Source organism: Pleurodeles waltl, chromosome 4_1 (genome assembly GCF_031143425.1).
Source record: "Pleurodeles waltl isolate 20211129_DDA chromosome 4_1, aPleWal1.hap1.20221129, whole genome shotgun sequence".
Lineage (NCBI taxonomy): Eukaryota > Metazoa > Chordata > Amphibia > Caudata > Salamandridae > Pleurodeles > Pleurodeles waltl.
The window spans coordinates 59,214,668-59,231,784 of record NC_090442.1 but is presented as its reverse complement, the minus strand read 5'-3'; the positions used below and the strand labels follow the sequence as shown (position 1 = coordinate 59,231,784).

At 49.5% G+C, this 17,117-nt stretch overlaps 1 protein-coding gene across 1 annotated transcript in view; it reads left to right on the top strand.

Annotated features, from left to right (window-relative positions):
• LOC138286982 (mucin-22-like) overlaps nucleotides 1-17,117 on the top strand; it is a 51,109-nt gene that overhangs the window by 6,248 nt on the left and 27,744 nt on the right. Inside the window, exons 2-3 of the mRNA XM_069227346.1 lie at nucleotides 1,904-1,968; nucleotides 14,843-14,994. Of these exons, the coding sequence (XP_069083447.1) occupies nucleotides 1,904-1,968; nucleotides 14,843-14,994 (217 nt within the window). The remainder of the gene's footprint in view (nucleotides 1-1,903; nucleotides 1,969-14,842; nucleotides 14,995-17,117) is intronic.

The following is a 17,117-nucleotide window of genomic DNA, read 5'->3' as shown; positions in this document are numbered from 1 at the left end:
ATTACAGAAGTCATAGGGCCTACCTCACCCCTGGACATGTTAACAAATATTTCCATTCCACTGACGCAGAATGTCTGAGATGTAGATTAGTAGGGGATAACCTTAAACATATGTTATGGAACTGCCCGACTTTGATGGACTACTGGGAGGGAGTCACAACAGTGATTGCTGACATCATAGATGAAGAGGTGCCCTGCTCAATTGGCCATTGCATAGTCCACTTCCAAAACGAGCCACAAGCAGGTTCCAGGACCTCGCTTTCGTTCTAGCCAAGAAGGAACTCACGAGGAATTGGAAAAACCCCTGGGGGCCCCGTCTCTCTACGTGTTGTGGGGAACTCGAGCTTTGGGTGGGTTATAAGGGGAGGTCTTGCTCCAGGAGGCTTGGAGGGGTCCTGCACCCATTAGACGTGGCGCGAGCCTGGGAGACCTCAACAGAAATGTTAAAGAACCAGAGCAGCACCCCCACACCTCATCACTGGTGGGTTCACCACCACCGCCCCCCTCAAAGAACTGAAGCATTTAAATGCTGCTGACAGGCTTAGCCTATGCAAGCTCCCCACCGGGATATTGCAAAACAACAGAGGACCATCTTGCTCCCTTTACCACCTCCCGCTAGAACATTGATCATGAATCGGTCGCCCACTATCATTATCATCTCCATGCACCTGATAGGACACGACTCACGGAGGAGGGTGGGGATAGGGAGGTTATGGGATGTTTGAGATGCGATGTCACTTTGATTGCTACTTCCAAAGCTAAGAGGACAACTGCATTAAATGGCATTTTCAATCAGCTGCAAATGTAATTGTGACTGTAATGATTTTCCTTTTTCTCACTGATAAAACCTACAATAAAATGTGTTTTAAAAAAAAAGACAGCTATATGAAGTACATGCATGAACATGACATAGTTTTTTCTCGAAAGTGCAGTAAAGAAATGTAAAATAACACCAGTACAGCAGAAGATGCTTCTAAAAAGCCTCTCCAATGTCTGGCTCACGTGCAGCATTACTCCCAAGCATTTTCAGGCACATCCTTCCGGTTAAGTTCCACAGTGACCCAGACTATGAGTGGAGTCATGGAAGGGTCCTTTAATACAAAGAGAAGCAGGGTTGGACTGGCCTATGGGGTGATCAGGCAGTGCCCCATGGGTGGAGCAAGACTCAAACCCAGCTCTCCCTGGTGCTGCCAGCCCTTGCCGCTGCTTCACCCTCTGTACTTCTCCCCTTTCTCTCTTGTGCCCCTTCTCTCTGCCGTGCCCCTACCTGTCTGTGCTTATTTCTCCTATTTGCCCCGAGAGTGTGCACATTTTCTGATGCTTATTTTCTTCTGCTTGCCCCCTGAGTGTGCTCATTTTCTGGTGCTTATTTTCTTCTGCTTGCCCCCTGAGTGTATACATTTTCTGGTGCTTATTTTCTTCTGCTTACGCCCTGAGTGTGCTCATTTTCTGGTGCTTATTTTCTTCTGCTTGCCCCCTGAGTGTGCTCATTTTCTGGTGCTTATTTTCTTCTGCTTGCCCCCTGAGTGTGCACACTTTCTGGTGCTTATTTTCTTCTGCTTGCCCCGAGTGTGCTCATTTTCTGGTGCTTATTTTCTTCTGCTTGCTCCATGAGTGTGCTCATTTTCTGGTGCTTATTATCTTCTGCTTGCCCCCTGAGTGTGCTCATTTTCTGGTGCTTATTTTCTTCTGCTTGTCCCCTGAGTTTGCTCATTTTCTGGTGCCTATTTTCATCTACTTTGCCCACTGCCTGTGCTCATTCTCTTCTCTCTTCTGTTTGCCCCAATTGTGCTTATTTTCTTGTGCTTATTTCCTTCTGCTTTCCCCTTGATTGTGCTTATTTTCTTGTGCGTATTTTCTTCCATTTGACCCCTCTTTGTGCTCATTCTCGTGTGGTTTGCCAGATAGCTGCTGCCTGTCTGTTCTTCCTGCCTCCCACCAAACCCCTCTCTCAATTAATCAAGCTGGCGTAAGTACATAATCTTGTTAATTTTGCGTCACAAGAGTAAAGCATAATTAAAAAAAATTACTCCTGCGTAATTGAAATTTCACCCAGGTTTAGTTTTAATCCAAACAAACACATACATTTCAAGCCTCTGTGACCAGTCTCCCTTGCAGCACTGCCTGCACTGTCATTTTTTACCCTCCTTTCTCGTCCTTTATTCTCCCTCTCTCTCCCCTCCCTACCGCTTTTTCTCTCTCTGTCTTCTCTCCCTCCCTTTCTTCTCATTCTCCTCACCCTTGATATAGTTTACCTGTATTCTCACCTGTACTTCCCCTCTCACACTCTACTCCTCAATCACCATCCTCTCTGCCTCAGGCATCATTCTCTTTTTCACTCTTCACGTCTCTCCGACCCTAGCTTCAACCCATAAGCTAAGCTCCCCTTGATCTCTCACCTCTTAATGCCCCTTTACTCCTTTCCTCTCCTCACTCTCTCTCTCTCACATATCCCCTTTCTCACGCTCTCTCTCCCTTCACTCATTGTTCTCAGCAGACTCCTTCTCTCTTCTTCTCCACTCTTAATTCCTTAGCTCACTTCTCCCATCTCTATTTGTTCTGTTGCTTACTGTCCCACTCAAGCTCTCCGCCTTTCTTCTCCTCAGCCCCCCAAATTACTGCCTCCAGTTTTTACTTGGTGAATGACCTGATACTCATTCAGTGTGTTTGTGACCCACAGGTGACAGAAATTTTTAGGAATGCCTCATATTCCTGTGTCTCCTGTACCCTTGTGGAACTTCAGTAAGTACCCGAAATCTTATCCTGTAGAAGAATTAACTGAACGCTTGTGTTATCTTGTACCTTCCTCGCTTCTTACAGGTGGCAGCGGATGCCTGCTCTTTACAGGCTCATTTCCTCTCTCCTCATTGCTGGGAGCTGAGCTCCCATCGTATCATCTACATTCCTCTGTTCTTATTGGTTGAAGCCGAGGTCTCATCCTTATAGGCTCCCCTCCTTTCTCCTCACTGATGGAAGCCAGAGTCACCTCATTGCAGGCTCCCTTCCTCTCTCCTCATTGGTTGAAGCTGATGTATCTTGTTTACAGGCTCCCTTCCTCTCTCCTCATTGGTTGAAGCTGGAGTGACACTATTAGAAATGGGGTTTCTGGTTGGCTAGGGTATGCACCTAAGCCATTCAGAACCCACCCACTCTAGTCAGGGTGAGGGAGTTACACATCCGAGATAACCTCTGCTCACCCCTTTGGTAGCTTGGCACAAGCAGACAGGCCTATCCCAGAGGCAATGTGTAAAATGTTTGCACAACACACACAACACACAGGATGCACTATCCCCACTACAAAGGAAACACAACACCAAGTTATATAAAAATAGACTGTATTGTACACAAAGTAATTATTAGACCAAACACAACATGTCAGTAATACCCTGCTACTCAAGCAGTTGTCAAAATGTTACATAATAGTTACTCTGCAGAACCACCAGTACTCACATATAACGCACAGGTTACTTATTATTTTGTAACACAAGCAGTAGTCAGGAATCACATTACACAAGAAATGCACTTGTCATAAAAAGATCATAAATGCCCATGTCAGGAACATTATAAAACATATGGCAAGTCATGAAAACATATCGGCGTAGCATGTCCATAAAAGGAACATCAGCAAACATATATGGCACATCATCAGAAGAGACAGGAAAACATAATTATCCATTAAGGTCCATATTACGAACATTTGAAATCATCTGTCCACAAAAAGAGTACCTGTTTAATGATGTAAAGGCACCTCTAGTGCCACGAAGCACAAGGGGACCCACGGTGCTCCTTGCGCTCCACGGGGTCCTCACGCTGACATTAGCGAGGAGGGGGGTGACACGCACCCCCTCTGGTTTTTATATCAGGCCCCTCCTGGGGCCCATGATCTCTTGGGGCCACCCCTGGGCCGCAACTGGCCCTCTAGAAGGGGGCCAAAGCCAGCACAACAATAGGGCAACACAGGGGACCTGGAGGTGCGGGGGCCTCCGGCGAGGCTTCAACCCACCCGCGGTCTCCAGGGGCAATATCAGGGCTCCTTTGGGGGATTGTGAGCCTCTGATGAGGCTTCCTTCCCCCCTGACCATCCACCAAACAGCTAGGGACTGCGATGGGGTGGAGAGCCTTCGATGAGGCTTCCTTCCCCGTCCTGCTTCAAAAGCTTCAGACAGGCCCGTCTGGGCTGCAGCAGTGAGCAGGAACCAAAGTAGGTGCTTGCTTGTGCCCCGGCGGTGCTCCTCGGAGCGTTCTTTGTCCCGGGGGCACAGTAGGAGTGCGCTTGCTCCTTTCTTGCTTTCAGTGGTGCCCTGGGGGTCCCAGGGGCAGCACGACTCTGGTGTGCTTACAAACAAAGCGGGGTCGCAGCGGTGATATCCGTCAGAGACAACGCGCTTCGCAGAGCATGCAACGATGTACTGCCACAGCGCCTCCAAGCCCAAAACACTCAGAAAGAAAGCGCTCTCAAGGCGCTTAGGCTAATTTCTGCAAAGCGCTCTCCAGGCGCTCAATATAAGCACTGCAAAGCACTCTCCAGGCGCTATGTTATGGAATGAAGCACTCCTTGTGCTTTAGGCAGTTGCAGGGGTCAGGGGCCACGCCACCCTGCCCCTGGGGGACAAAGTACAATGGAGCACAGGGCGGCAGGGCCCAGCAGCAGGCCAGGTGGATGCAGGCAAGTGGCAGTTCCTCCAAGTGACCAGGCAGGTCACAGGTCAGCACAGCAGCTGCAGTCCAAGGCGGTTCCTGGTGAGTCCCTCCAGCAGCATTCTGTGTCCAGCTCCAAAATGTCACCAAATTGTGGAGAAAACCTCCCTGTACTTACACTCAGTTTTGCAAGGGTTTCACAAAGGAAACCAGTTACAAGTGGTTCTGGGAGTGCCAGCTCTCTCCTTCAGCACAGGCTCCAAACATCAGTTGTGGGTAAATAACCCTTTTGTGTGAGGCCAGGGCACAGCCTTTACAGATGCAGGTGTGCCCCGCCTCCCCCTTCTCTCAGCCTAGGAAAACTATTCAGTATGCAGATGCACCTCTGTGACACCTCCACCCTCCCTGTGTACAGGCTGTCTGAAAAGTATGCACAAAGCCCCAACTGTCACTCTGCCCAGACGTGGATTGGAGTCCAGCTGCAAAACACCAGAGTCATAAGCACAGAGAAATGCGCACTTTCTAGAAGTGGCATTTCTGATGGATACAACTACCTGTGGATTCCTCACCTAATGAATACTCCCATGGCGCCAGCATTTGACGGAAATCTTCTTACTAGTCTCTGCACGTCGACGAGGACGTCACTTTAGCCCACGCGACGCCGTCTGACGTCATACAGGCAATAAGAAGTCCTCGCCGACGTGCCGATGACAGTTCCCTTTTTTCCGTGCATTCGAAACGGTTATCTTCGAGGGAGTTACTGTTACCTTCGTGGTTACAGTGTATTGTCTGCTGCGTAGTCTTCTCTGCGGTAACAATGTCTCAGAGGAAGTCGGGTTTCAAGCCCTGTCGAGAGTGTGGGGGCAAGATGTCAGTTACAGATCCTCACTCCGACTGTCTATGGTGTTTGAGCTCCGACCACGACGTCTCGACTTGCGATTCATGTCAACACATGAATCCGAAGGCCCTCAAAGAGCGCGAGGCCAAGTTATTCATGGCAAAGTCAAAGAAGAAGGAGAAACATCATAAGAAGTCTTCTTCGCCAAGGTCTCACCGGCGTCATCGAGACTCCCGGCGCCGTAGAGACTCACGACGCCACTCCAGCAAGGAGTCTCGTTCGAGGTCACCTTCGGCTCGGCGTCGGAGGACTTGGGAGGTCAGCCCCACGGTCACGCCGCATCCATCGACGCCGTTGCCCTCTCCGGCGTCACCGACTTCACCTGGTCAGGCGTCAGTGATTGAGGTGGTGCAGCCTCTTGTGTTTTCTCCGGCGTCGCAGACGTCGAGGCCGGCGTCGGGGTCGCCCTCGATCCAGGCACCCCAGTATCCGGCTTTTCCCACTCCTGGAGCCGATAGTACCGCGTTTCTTAATGCGATGTATACCATCTTTCAGCAGATGGCTCCAGGAGCTGCTCCGGCTGGTCCTTCGGGGCCCTTGGCCTTTTCGTTGGGTGATCCTGCGCCTCTTCGGCCGGCACCCTTTATGCCCTTTCTCCCTTTTGGGAATGTGGGCTCGGCGCCGGTGCCGGCGTCGGTGGCCGCTCCGGTGGCTTCGGATGTTTCGGCCCCGGAGGTTGCCCCTCCGTCGAAGTCAGGATTTTGCCCTGTGACTCCGGTTGGTCCATCGGCTCCTGCCTCGGCGCCGAAGCTGCCTGTGGCGCCGGACGCGGCGTCAGATGCTTCTGGAGATCGGCGCCGTTCTTCGACGTCGGCGGAGGCCATGTCGACTCCGCGTATCGAGGAGAGACTTCATTCGAGGAGGCGTGCTCTCCGTCTTTTAGAAGAGCAAGAGTACCAGCGAGTCCTAGAGGAGGGAGAGATTGAGGACTCTGGAGACGGACTGCATGGTCTGGATACAGCCAGTGGGCTGGACACTTCCCCTGAGTGGGACCTTTCATCTCCAGGGGAATATACGGAGGAGGCTGCTTCCTTTCATGCTGTGGTGAGGAAGGCAGCGAGCTTTTTGGACCTGCCTTTGCCGGTGGCAGAGGCAAAGCAGAATTTGCTGACAGAGGTATTGCATCCGGCCTCTGCTGCAGCTGAGCCTCTCTTGCCATTTAATGAGGCTTTGCTGGATCCGGTGTTGGAGGTGTGGAAGAAGCCGGTGTCTTCCTCGGCCGTTCATAGGGCTGTGGCCAGGAGGTATCGAGCTGCACCATCTGACCCTGGCTTTCTCTCTAGACACCCTACGCCGGAGAGCTTGGTGGTGCAAGCCTCCTGTTCCTCAAAGTCAGCGCCTGGTTCCTTCCCGACGGTGCCTGGAGACAGAGACTCCAAGAAACTGGATGCGCAGTCCAAGAAAATATTTTCGTCATGCAGTTTGGCGTTGAAGGCCACCAACGCCACGTGCATTCTGGGGAGGTACATCCATGCGCTGATGGATGATATTTCGTCTTCATTCACGGAGCTTCCCCAGGGTCTTTTGGATGTGGTCTCGGACGCCCAGGCTGCCGCGACCCAGATTATCCAGTCTGGGCTGGACACGACCGACTCGGTGGCCAGGGCGATGGGCACGGCTGTGGTGGCAAGAAGACAGGCCTGGCTCCGAAACTCAGGGTTCTCTGCGGATGTGCAGTCGACCCTGCTGGACCTCCCGTTTGATGGGGACAGACTGTTTGGAGCCAAGGCAGATTCAGCCTTGGAACGATTTAAGGAGAGCAGAGCCACAGCCAAATCGTTAGGACTGCAAGCTCCTTCTTCCTCTGCCTCTTCTAGAGTTTTCAGGAGGTTTCGGGGATTTGGGCGTGGCTCTTATTCCTCTTCCTTTCGGGGGAGGTTCCAGCAACCCGCCTCTTCCCTCCCCTATAGGTCATTTAGAGGGAGGGGGAGGGGTGGGGTCCGTACCAGAGGAGCCTCTCAACAGCACTCTGCCTCTTCCTCGTCCTCTGGAGGGGTGCAGCAGGGGAAGCAGCCTTAGGCTTCCACCGTCTCCCACTCACTCCTCTCCTGTAGGGGGAAGATTACAGCGTTTTCTCCACAAGTGGAAGTCTATCACAACGGACACTTGGGTTCTCGGCATTGTGGGAAAAGGCTACGCCCTTCCCTTTCGGGAGTTCCCGCCCCTCATCCCGCCCCGCCCATCTTATTGTTCAGAAGAACACCTCCTGTTGCTAGAACAGGAGGTTCAAGTCCTCCTTTCAAAGGGCGCGGTAGAGTTGGTCCCAGAGCAGGAAAAGGGTCGAGGTTGTTACTCAAGATACTTCCTGATTCCCAAAAAGGATGGTCAGTTGAGACCAATCCTGGATCTGAGGATCTTGAATTGGTTCCTCAAACAGGAAAAGTTCAAGATGCTGACCCTAGCACAGGTGCTTTTGGCGTTGAACAAGGAAGATTGGATGGTGTCTGTCGACTTGCAGGATGCTTACTTTCATATCCCGATACTCAAGTCGCACAGGAAGTATCTCCGGTTTGTGGTAGGGTCGCAGCACTATCAGTTTGCGGTCCTCCCGTTTGGTCTTACTTCAGCACCTCGAGTCTTCACAAAGGTGATGTCAGTGGTTGCGGCGGAGCTCAGAAGGAGGGGGATAGCAGTATTCCCTTACTTGGACGACTGGTTGATCAAAGCCAAGTCCCCGGAGCTTGTGTCGCATCATCTGCAGTCAACAACCCAGTTGTTGTTCGACCTGGGCTTTTCGGTGAACGTGCCCAAATCTCACCTGGAGCCCTCTCAGCGCCTCCTGTTCATAGGGGCAGTACTGGATACAACATTGAGTCGAGCCTTTCCTCCGCCTCAGCGGATTCAAGATATTCAGGAATTGGTTCCAATGTTTCGAAATGGAGCGGTAGTTCCAGTCCTCAAGGTCCTTCGTCTGCTCGGTCTGTTCGCCTCCTGCATTCTGTTGGTCACGCATGCTCGCTGGCACATGAGGGCTCTTCAGTGGTGCCTCCGAAGGCAGTGGTCTCAACACAAGGGAGATTTAGAAGGTACTGTCAAGATCTCCAGAGATGCTGCTGTGGAATTGAAGTGGTGGATTGCGGGCAACAATCTTTCACAGGGGAAGCCGTTCGCGCAGTCGCCACCAGTGGCCACGGTAATAACGGATGCCTCCACCCTAGGATGGGGAGCTCATCTGGGGGATCTGGAGATCAAAGGGCTTTGGTCTCCAGAGGAACAGGTGTTTCATATCAATCTGTTGGAGTTACGGGCTGTACGTTTGGCTCTCAAGGCCTTCCTCCCATCCCTTCGTGGTCAGTCGGTACAGGTCCTGACGGACAATACTACCACGATGTGGTACATAAACAAACAGGGAGGAGTAGGGTCGTACCTTCTCTGCAGAGAAGCTCTTCGGCTATGGTCCTGGGCAAAGGACCATCAGATTTGCTTGGTGGCAAATCATCTGGCCGGGGTCTTGAATGTACGTGCGGACAGTCTCAGTCGCCAATTCTCGGCAGACCACGAGTGGCGTCTCCATCCAGATCAAGTCTGTTTAATCTTCCAGATGTGGGGGTTTCCTCGGATAGATCTGTTTGCCACTCGGGAGAACGCGCATTGCCCGTTATTCTGCAGCCTCCAGTATCCGATGCAGGGAGCGTTGGGAGACGCGTTTCAGATAACCTGGTGCGACCAGTTGCTTTACGCGTTTCCCCCCATACCCTTGATTCCTCGAGTGTTGAGGAAAGTTCGCCAAGACCGGGCCCAAGTCATCTTAATAGCTCCGGATTGGCCAAGGAGGGTATGGTACTCCGACCTTCTCCAACTCTCACTGTGCCCTCCGCTCCGTCTCCCTCTCAGGGCAGACCTCCTCTCGCAGTCGCAGGGGCAGGTTTTACACCCCAACCTCCAGAGTCTGCACCTACATGCTTGGAGATTGAACGGGGCAACCTGAGTTCCTTCTCTCTCCCGCCTGATGTAGTGGATGTTATCTTAGCGGCCAGGCGACACTCCACTAAATCTATCTACGCTAATAGGTGGTCTAAATTTGTTATGTGGTGTGGAGAGAGACAGATTGATCCCTTACATGCTCATCTGTCACATGTTTTGTCTTTTGCACTGTCTCTAGCGCAGAAAGGTTGTGCAGTAGCTACCATTAAGGGTTATTTGTCGGCCTTGTCAGCCTTCATTTGTCTTCCAGACCAACCATCGTTATTTAAATCCCCTATTGTTCTCAGATTCTTGAAAGGTCTTCTGAATCAATATCCTCCAAAACCATTCGTTATGCCTCAATGGGATTTGTCCTTGGTCCTGACTTTCCTTATGGGGTCCCCTTTTGAGCCTATGCATTCTTGCCCCTTAAGGTATTTGGTTATTAAAACAGTATTCCTGGTAGCTATAACATCTGCAAGGAGAGTGAGTGAGTTGCAGGCCTTATCGGTTAAACCCCCTTATATAACGTTTTATGGGGATAAGGTGGTGTTGAGGACCAAGGCTGCTTTCCTTCCGAAGGTTGTTTCACCCTTCCATTTGGCTCAGACAATCACTTTGTCCACGTTTTATCCTCCGCCTCATCCTTCAAAGGAGGAAGAAAGACTACATCGCCTGGACCCAAAAAGGGCGTTGAGCTTCTATATCGACAGAATGAAGGATATCAGGCTGGAGGATCAGCTGTTTGTCGGATACGTGGGCAAGAGGAGAGGAAAGGCAGTCCACAAGAGAACACTCTCCAGGTGGGTTGTTCTTTGCATTAAAATCTGTTACTCTTTGGCAAAGAAGGATCCGCCTGAGGGCATTAGAGCTCACTCCACCAGAGCTAAGTCGGCCTCTTCGGCCTTGGCCAGGGGTGTTCCTGTGGTTGACATCTGCAAGGCCGCAACTTGGTCGTCCCTTCACACTTTTGTGAAACATTACTGTTTGGACTCTGAGGTCAGAAGGGACGGTCATTTTGCACGGTCAGTGCTGCAGGATTTCTTGGTTTGACCATTCAGGCACCCACCGCCGGGCGTGGTACTGCTTTGGGACTCTATTCATTAGGTGAGGAATCCACAGGTAGTTGTATCCATCAGAAGAACGAGTTACTTACCTTCGGTAACGACTTTTCTGGTGGATACATTAGCTACCTGTGGATTCCTCACGGTCCCACCCGCCTCCCCGTTGCCTTTTTGGTCTCTCCAAGCAATCCTTGAGTGTGCTCCTTTTGGTCTTCAAAGTTGCAATACATTTTGCATGTATGATATTTGTATATATGTGTATATTTATATATAAATCTATATATATATTGGGTATATACATGATTCGTATGTATAAATATATTTATTTGTTTAAAAAAAAAAAAAAAAAAGTTATATTAAATCTACAGCTATTTTATTGCAATGTTGTGTGATTTACAATATTAAGAGATGTTGCTTTGCTCTTTCATTGCATTGGGTTATTATTATTATTCTCATGCACGTAAAAAATGTTGGTACTGTCATCGGCACGTCGGCGAGGACTTCTTATTGCCTGTATGACGTCAGACGGCGTCGCGTGGGCTAAAGTGACGTCCTCGTCGACGTGCAGAGACTAGTAAGAAGATTTCCGTCAAATGCTGGCGCCATGGGAGTATTCATTAGGTGAGGAATCCACAGGTAGCTAATGTATCCACCAGAAAAGTCGTTACCGAAGGTAAGTAACTCGTTCATCTGTAATAGTAATAAAAAATACACCCACACCAGTAAGCAGCATTTCTTACTACCATTACAGCCATAGCAAACATGTCTAGGCCACCCCTCATAAATCAGACAATACCCCGACACATAAGGCAGGACATTTCTAATGCAATCCTATGAGAAGGCAGCACTCACAGCAGTGAGAAACCAAATAGGCTGTTTGTCACTACCAGGACAGGCCACGCTACTAGGCACATGTCCTGCCTTCTACATATATAGCACCCTGCCCATAGGGCTAGCTAGGGCCTACCTTAGGGGTGACTTACATGTCATAAAAGGGGTGTTCTGGACTTGGCAAGTAAATGTAGATGCCAGGTCGCTGTGGCAGAAAACTGTGCATGCAGGCTCTGCGCTAGCAGGCCTGAGACAGGTTTGAAAGGCTACTTCATTGGGTGGCACAAGCAGCGCTGCAGGTCCACTAGTAGAATTTAATTTACAGTCCCTGGGTATGGAGATACCACTTTACAAGGGACTTATATGTAAATTAAATATGCCAATTAGGTATAAGCCAATCATACCAACTTTAGAAGGGAAAGCACCTGCACTTTAGCCCTGAGCAGCAGTGATGAAGGGCTCAGAGTCCTAGAGCCAACAGCAAGGCGTTAGAAAGAATAGGAGGGAGGAGGCAAAAAGTGAGGGGATGAACCTGCCACAAGGGCCAGGTCCAACACTCACCTTTACAGGCTCCCTTCCTCTCTCCTCAATGGTGAAAGCTAGGGTCTTGTTCTGGTGGAAGCTGGGACCTCGTCCTTACAGGCTCCCTCCCTCACTTTTCACAGGTGGAGGCTGTGGTGTCACCTTTACAGGCTTCCTTATTTTGTCCTCAGTGATGGAAGCTGGGGTGTCACCTTTACAGGCTCCCTTCCTCTCTCCTCACTGGTGGACGTTTCTACAATGCAGTCTATCCTCCTCTACTCACTGGTGGGTGTTGATGCCTTTTCTTGACAGGCTTTCTTCTGTCTCTTCACTGGTTTAAAGCTGGTGTCTTGTCCTCCCAGGCACCTTCCTCTCTCCTCACTGATGTAAGCTGGAGAGTCACCTTTACAGGCTCTGTCCGCTCGTCCCACTGGTGGAGGCTGGAGTGTTTTCCATGCAGGCTATCCTCCTCTGCTCACTGGTGGGTGTTGAGGCTTGTTCTTTACAGGATTCCTTATTTCTCTTCACTGGTGGAAGCTGAGACCTCGTCCTTACAGGCTTCTTCCTTGTATCACACAGGTGGGGCTTGAAGTCATCCATACAGTTGTTCAGAGCATGATCAGTGGAATTAATGGGCACAAATACGTGTTATGCGATGGACTCAGAAGTGTGACAAATGTTCACAGTGGTGATGTGCAGTGCCAGGATTGGTGGTGTCCAGGAGCACGACCAGATGTGTGCAGTGCCAGGATTGGTGGTGTCCAGGAACAGTAGTATTTGTTTGCAGTGCCACGATCGGTGGTGTCCAGGAGCAGGATCAGTTGTGTGCAGTGCCAAGATTATTGGTGTTCTGGGGCAGGTTAGCAGTGTACAGGGTCAGTGGTGTTGAGGACAGGAATAGTGGTAATCAAGGGGAAAGCTTAGTGGACTTCAGGGAAGGGTAAGTGGTGCTTAGGATGGTGGTAAGGGCTGGATTGGTGGTGCTGAAGGGTAGGGTTAGTGGTGTTCAGGGCTGGATTGGTGGTGTTGAAGGGTAGGATTAGTGGTGTTCAGGGCTGGATTGGTGGTGTTGAAGGGTAGGGTTATTGGTGTTCAGGGCTGGATTGGTGGTATTGAAGGGTAGGGTTAGTGGTGTTCAGGACAGGATGTGTAGTGTTTAAGGATACGGTTAGTGGTGTTCAGGAAAAGATTAAAAGTGCTTACGGTAGAGTTGGTGGTGTTCAGGGCTTGATTAATGCTGTTGAAGGGTAGGGGAAGTACTGTTCAGGGCAGGATTAGTGGTATTCAATGGCAGAACTAGTGGTGTTGAGGAGAAGTATTAGTGTTGTTCAAGTGTTGGGTAAGTGATAGAAAGAGGAAGGGTTTGAGGTGCTCACTGCAGAATTAATGTTGTTCACATGCATGGTTTGTGGTGTACAGTGCATATTCTTGGGTGCTAAGATGCAACATCAGTAGTGTTCAGGGGTAGGGATAGTGGTGTTCGTTGTAGGATCAGTGATGCTTAGGGACAGGAAATCTGGTACCCAGTCTCAGGTGAGTGGTGTTAGCGGCAGATTTAGTGGTGGCATTTCAGTGCAGTATTAGTTGTGTTCAGGGCCATATTTTTAGTGCTCAGGGGCATTATCAGTGGTGTTCAAGGGTTGGATTTGTGCTGTACAGAGGCAGAATTTATGGTGCCCACGGAAGGGTTTTTCTTACTCAGGTGAAGAATTTGTAGTGTAGTGTGCTGGATCTGGGGTTTTAAGGGGCAGAATTTGCGGTGCTCACATGCAGGATTCGTGGTGTTCAGTGCATAATCTTGGATGCTAAAGGCCAAGATCAGTGGTGTTGAGGGGTAGAGCTAGTGATGTTCATTGCAGGATTAGCAGTGATAAGGGGAAGGTAGATGTTATTCAGCATAAGGTAAGTGATGTTTGGAGCAGATTTGGGGTGGGCTTAAGGGCAGTATTAGTGGTGTTCAGGAACAGATAGGTGTTCAAGAGCTGGATTTATGGTGTACAGAGGCAGGATTTATGGTGCTCAATGAATGATTTGTCTTGTTCAGGAAAGGATTTATGCAGGACTGTGCAATGTCTGGGGTGTTAAGGGGCAGAATTTGTGGTGTTCACACAGGATTAGTGGCGTACAGAAGCACGGTTTATGGTATTCATGGTAAGACGTGTGATTCATGTACACGATTTGTGGTGTACAGTGCAGAATCTTGGATGCTAAGGGTCAAGCTCTTAGTGTTCAGTTGTAGGGTTAGCGATGGTCATTGCATGATTAGTGGTGCTAAGGGTAAGGTAAATGGTGCTCCGCATCGGGTAAGTGATGTTCAGGGGCAGATTTGGTGGTGTTTAAGGGCAGTATCAGTGGTGTTCAGGGCTGGATTATTGGTGTTCGGGGCAGGTTTAGTGGTGTACTTGGCTGGCCTGTTCTTGGTAGTGTGTATGTGGTATTTCTATAGCACAAACCTAGCCAAAGGCAGTGGAGTGCAAGACAGAGTCAAAGGCAAAGATACAGGCAAGGATAGGAGGAAGCTCATTGTGGATTTTTACTACATTATGATGTTCTTTAAAGAGGTGTCTTCACTCTTTCCTGAATTGGATCATCTTTGGATGATGGATACAGGGAGTGTTCCAAATTCTGGGAGTATGGATGGAAAAGGCCTGCTGCCTTCTTTCTTTCTAACACTTCTCAGTCTGCAGTCTGATGGTGTCTTGGCTGAGGGTGTTGCAGAGGCATGGATTTTGTGTGTCATTGTTCCAAAGTGTAACTGTGGGCGTGGAGGGGACTGTGTATATCAGAGCGTATGAATGTTTGGCGTCAGGACACATGGCTCTGTTTTTTGTGAATGTGCCGGTGTAGTGCCAGTCGGTCATGTCAGTGTGGAGTGTGTCCTCACGCAAGTGTGACTCTCCAGACCTTGGTGTCTGTGAGCACGCATGTAACAGAGAGCTCTGGTTCTCGCTGTTCACTTCCACTCACTAGCACTCTTTCTTCTGCAGGCAAGGCTCGGTGAAGGTTCTTCTGCTCATCCTCACCAGCTCCAGCGTCAGCAACCAGGACATCTTCGACACCTTTGACATATTTGTGTCTTCTTTTAACAACACCGGGAAGTTTCTGGAGGAATTTGTGCTGGCTGCCATCAAAGTTGGTGGTGAGTAACAGTGTTAACAGAACTGACACAGTCCTACAATGTGTCACACGATATCAGCTCCTTTCACACTGTCACACTGTGGAGAGACAATTTCATACATTGGGAGAGAAAGCGATCTGGGAACCCCTGCAGAGTGTTTCCAGTGAGAGGAGGCTCGACACAGTTCATGTCCTCTGGAGGGTTTGCAACCTCTCCAAGGCATTAGCACCACCCGTCACAAGCTTTTGTTTGGGTTTTTTGGTAGATGAGTGGGTAAGAGTGAATCTTAAGCTATGGCCATGCCCTCTCCCAATGGGCCTGCCCACTAACAAGTCCCTCCATAACTGGTTACATTAATGGGTATGAGGACCCCGCTACGGCAGCATACACTCCCTCCCCTTTCACATGATAAAAACATTGATGTTGTTCCGGATCCTGGGTGCATTGATGGAGAAGGCCAGTTTCCTTTTTTTCTATTTTGCACACCTCTTCGTTTAACTTTAATGTATTTTTTTGGTGTTCTGGCTGTGGGTGTGCCAGCAGCATACATAACACAATTTGAAACTGAATCGAGGGAGATTGAAAAAATCTGAGGATTTTTTTTCCTCATGGACTTAAAGTGAGTTGGAAGCACTTTTAGGTGGGTGACAGGTTAAATAAAGTCATTTTCAGCTTAATAAACCAAGAATGCCCCAGCTGAATCAGGTCTTTTGGCATATATGCAACAGTCACCAGTGATAAAGATGTTTGCTGGTCATGGTAGCTTTGTAGGGTAAGTAGCTGAATTTTAAGATGGCGCAGAAGGCATAAAAAAAAAGTCAGTAAAAGTAATCTTTCTTCAGGTCCTTGATAAGGCGTGCTGAAGAATGCAGGGTGCACTTACGGGACACCACTGTGAGGCCTAGGAAGCCAGGGAGCTTGGCATTACCACCAACCAGGTGTGAGACTAAAAAGACTAGAATGGTAGTTCTGAAGCTGCTTTCTAGGAGGAATGGTTTCACCTTCTTTAGTAGCAAGAACAGGTACCGGGCTGTCTTGGTTTTCTTGATGATGTGTTCCTTGAAGCTCAGGTCCGTGTGTAGGGTGAATTTAAGCAACTTGACAATAGGTGAGGGTTTGAATCTAACCAGGTCGATATCAATCAAAAAAGTTTGGACAACTTGTTGTTTCTTGTCCTTCACAAAAGGCCGAATTTATGTTGTGTTGAGTTTCAGGTAGGCGCTGGGCATTCAGGCCTGAGTGAGGTGCACACAGTGTTTGAGGTTTTGGCTATCTGAAGCAGAGGAAAAGTTTACATGTAGTTGTATTTTGCTGGAGTATTAGTGACTTCTGATGCCATTATCAGTGAGTAGAGCCCCAAGCTCTACAAAACAGATATGCCTCAACAGAGCCCTAGCTTGTGAAGCCAGAGGCTTAACGAGTCGACGGGAAGGGGTTCATGCTTATGTCACATCATGTCTTTAAAGGTGATGTTTATTTGCCTCTAGCTTCCTTGGAACCACCACCAATAATTCTGTCCTTGCTGACTAATCTCTTTGCAACACAGTCCAGTCTGTCATGCTCAGAGAGCAGGAGGTCAGCATCAGGGATACCTGGTGCCTTGGGCTTCCCCCCACCATAGAATGCTGAGATGTGTCCATGGCAGAGGTGTCCAGTGGTTCTAGGACTTCCTCCAGGCCTTCAGACTCCTGGAATAGCCTATTTGTTCCACCCACAGTGCAGTGAGAGTCTGCAGAGTTCGGCTAATAGGGGGAATTAGGCATGTTGCACTGCTCGTGCTGAATTTTAGTGCCCACAGCTCGTTGCGCATTGCAAAATCAGTGCAAATGGCATCACATGGTGCACAAGAAGGCACTGCTTCAAGAGTTGATTTGGTTGCTGCTCGATTCGATTTTCTACTCGAGCTTCAGCTTTCTGCCCACGAACGGTCATGACTGCCTGCGTTGGAGAAAAATCGCTGGGTGCCCTCCTAGCAACCAAAAATTGTGCTTGCGGCCAAAACTCCTCCAACTCTGCCGGCAGAGCAGAAGTTATCATCCACCCTTTGTAAGTAGTAACATGTCTGGCTAGTGCCATTTGGGAGTAGTACTAGGCATTGACTTGGAGGGGGGTAGTGAGACCCATGGTAGAATCTACATTGGGTC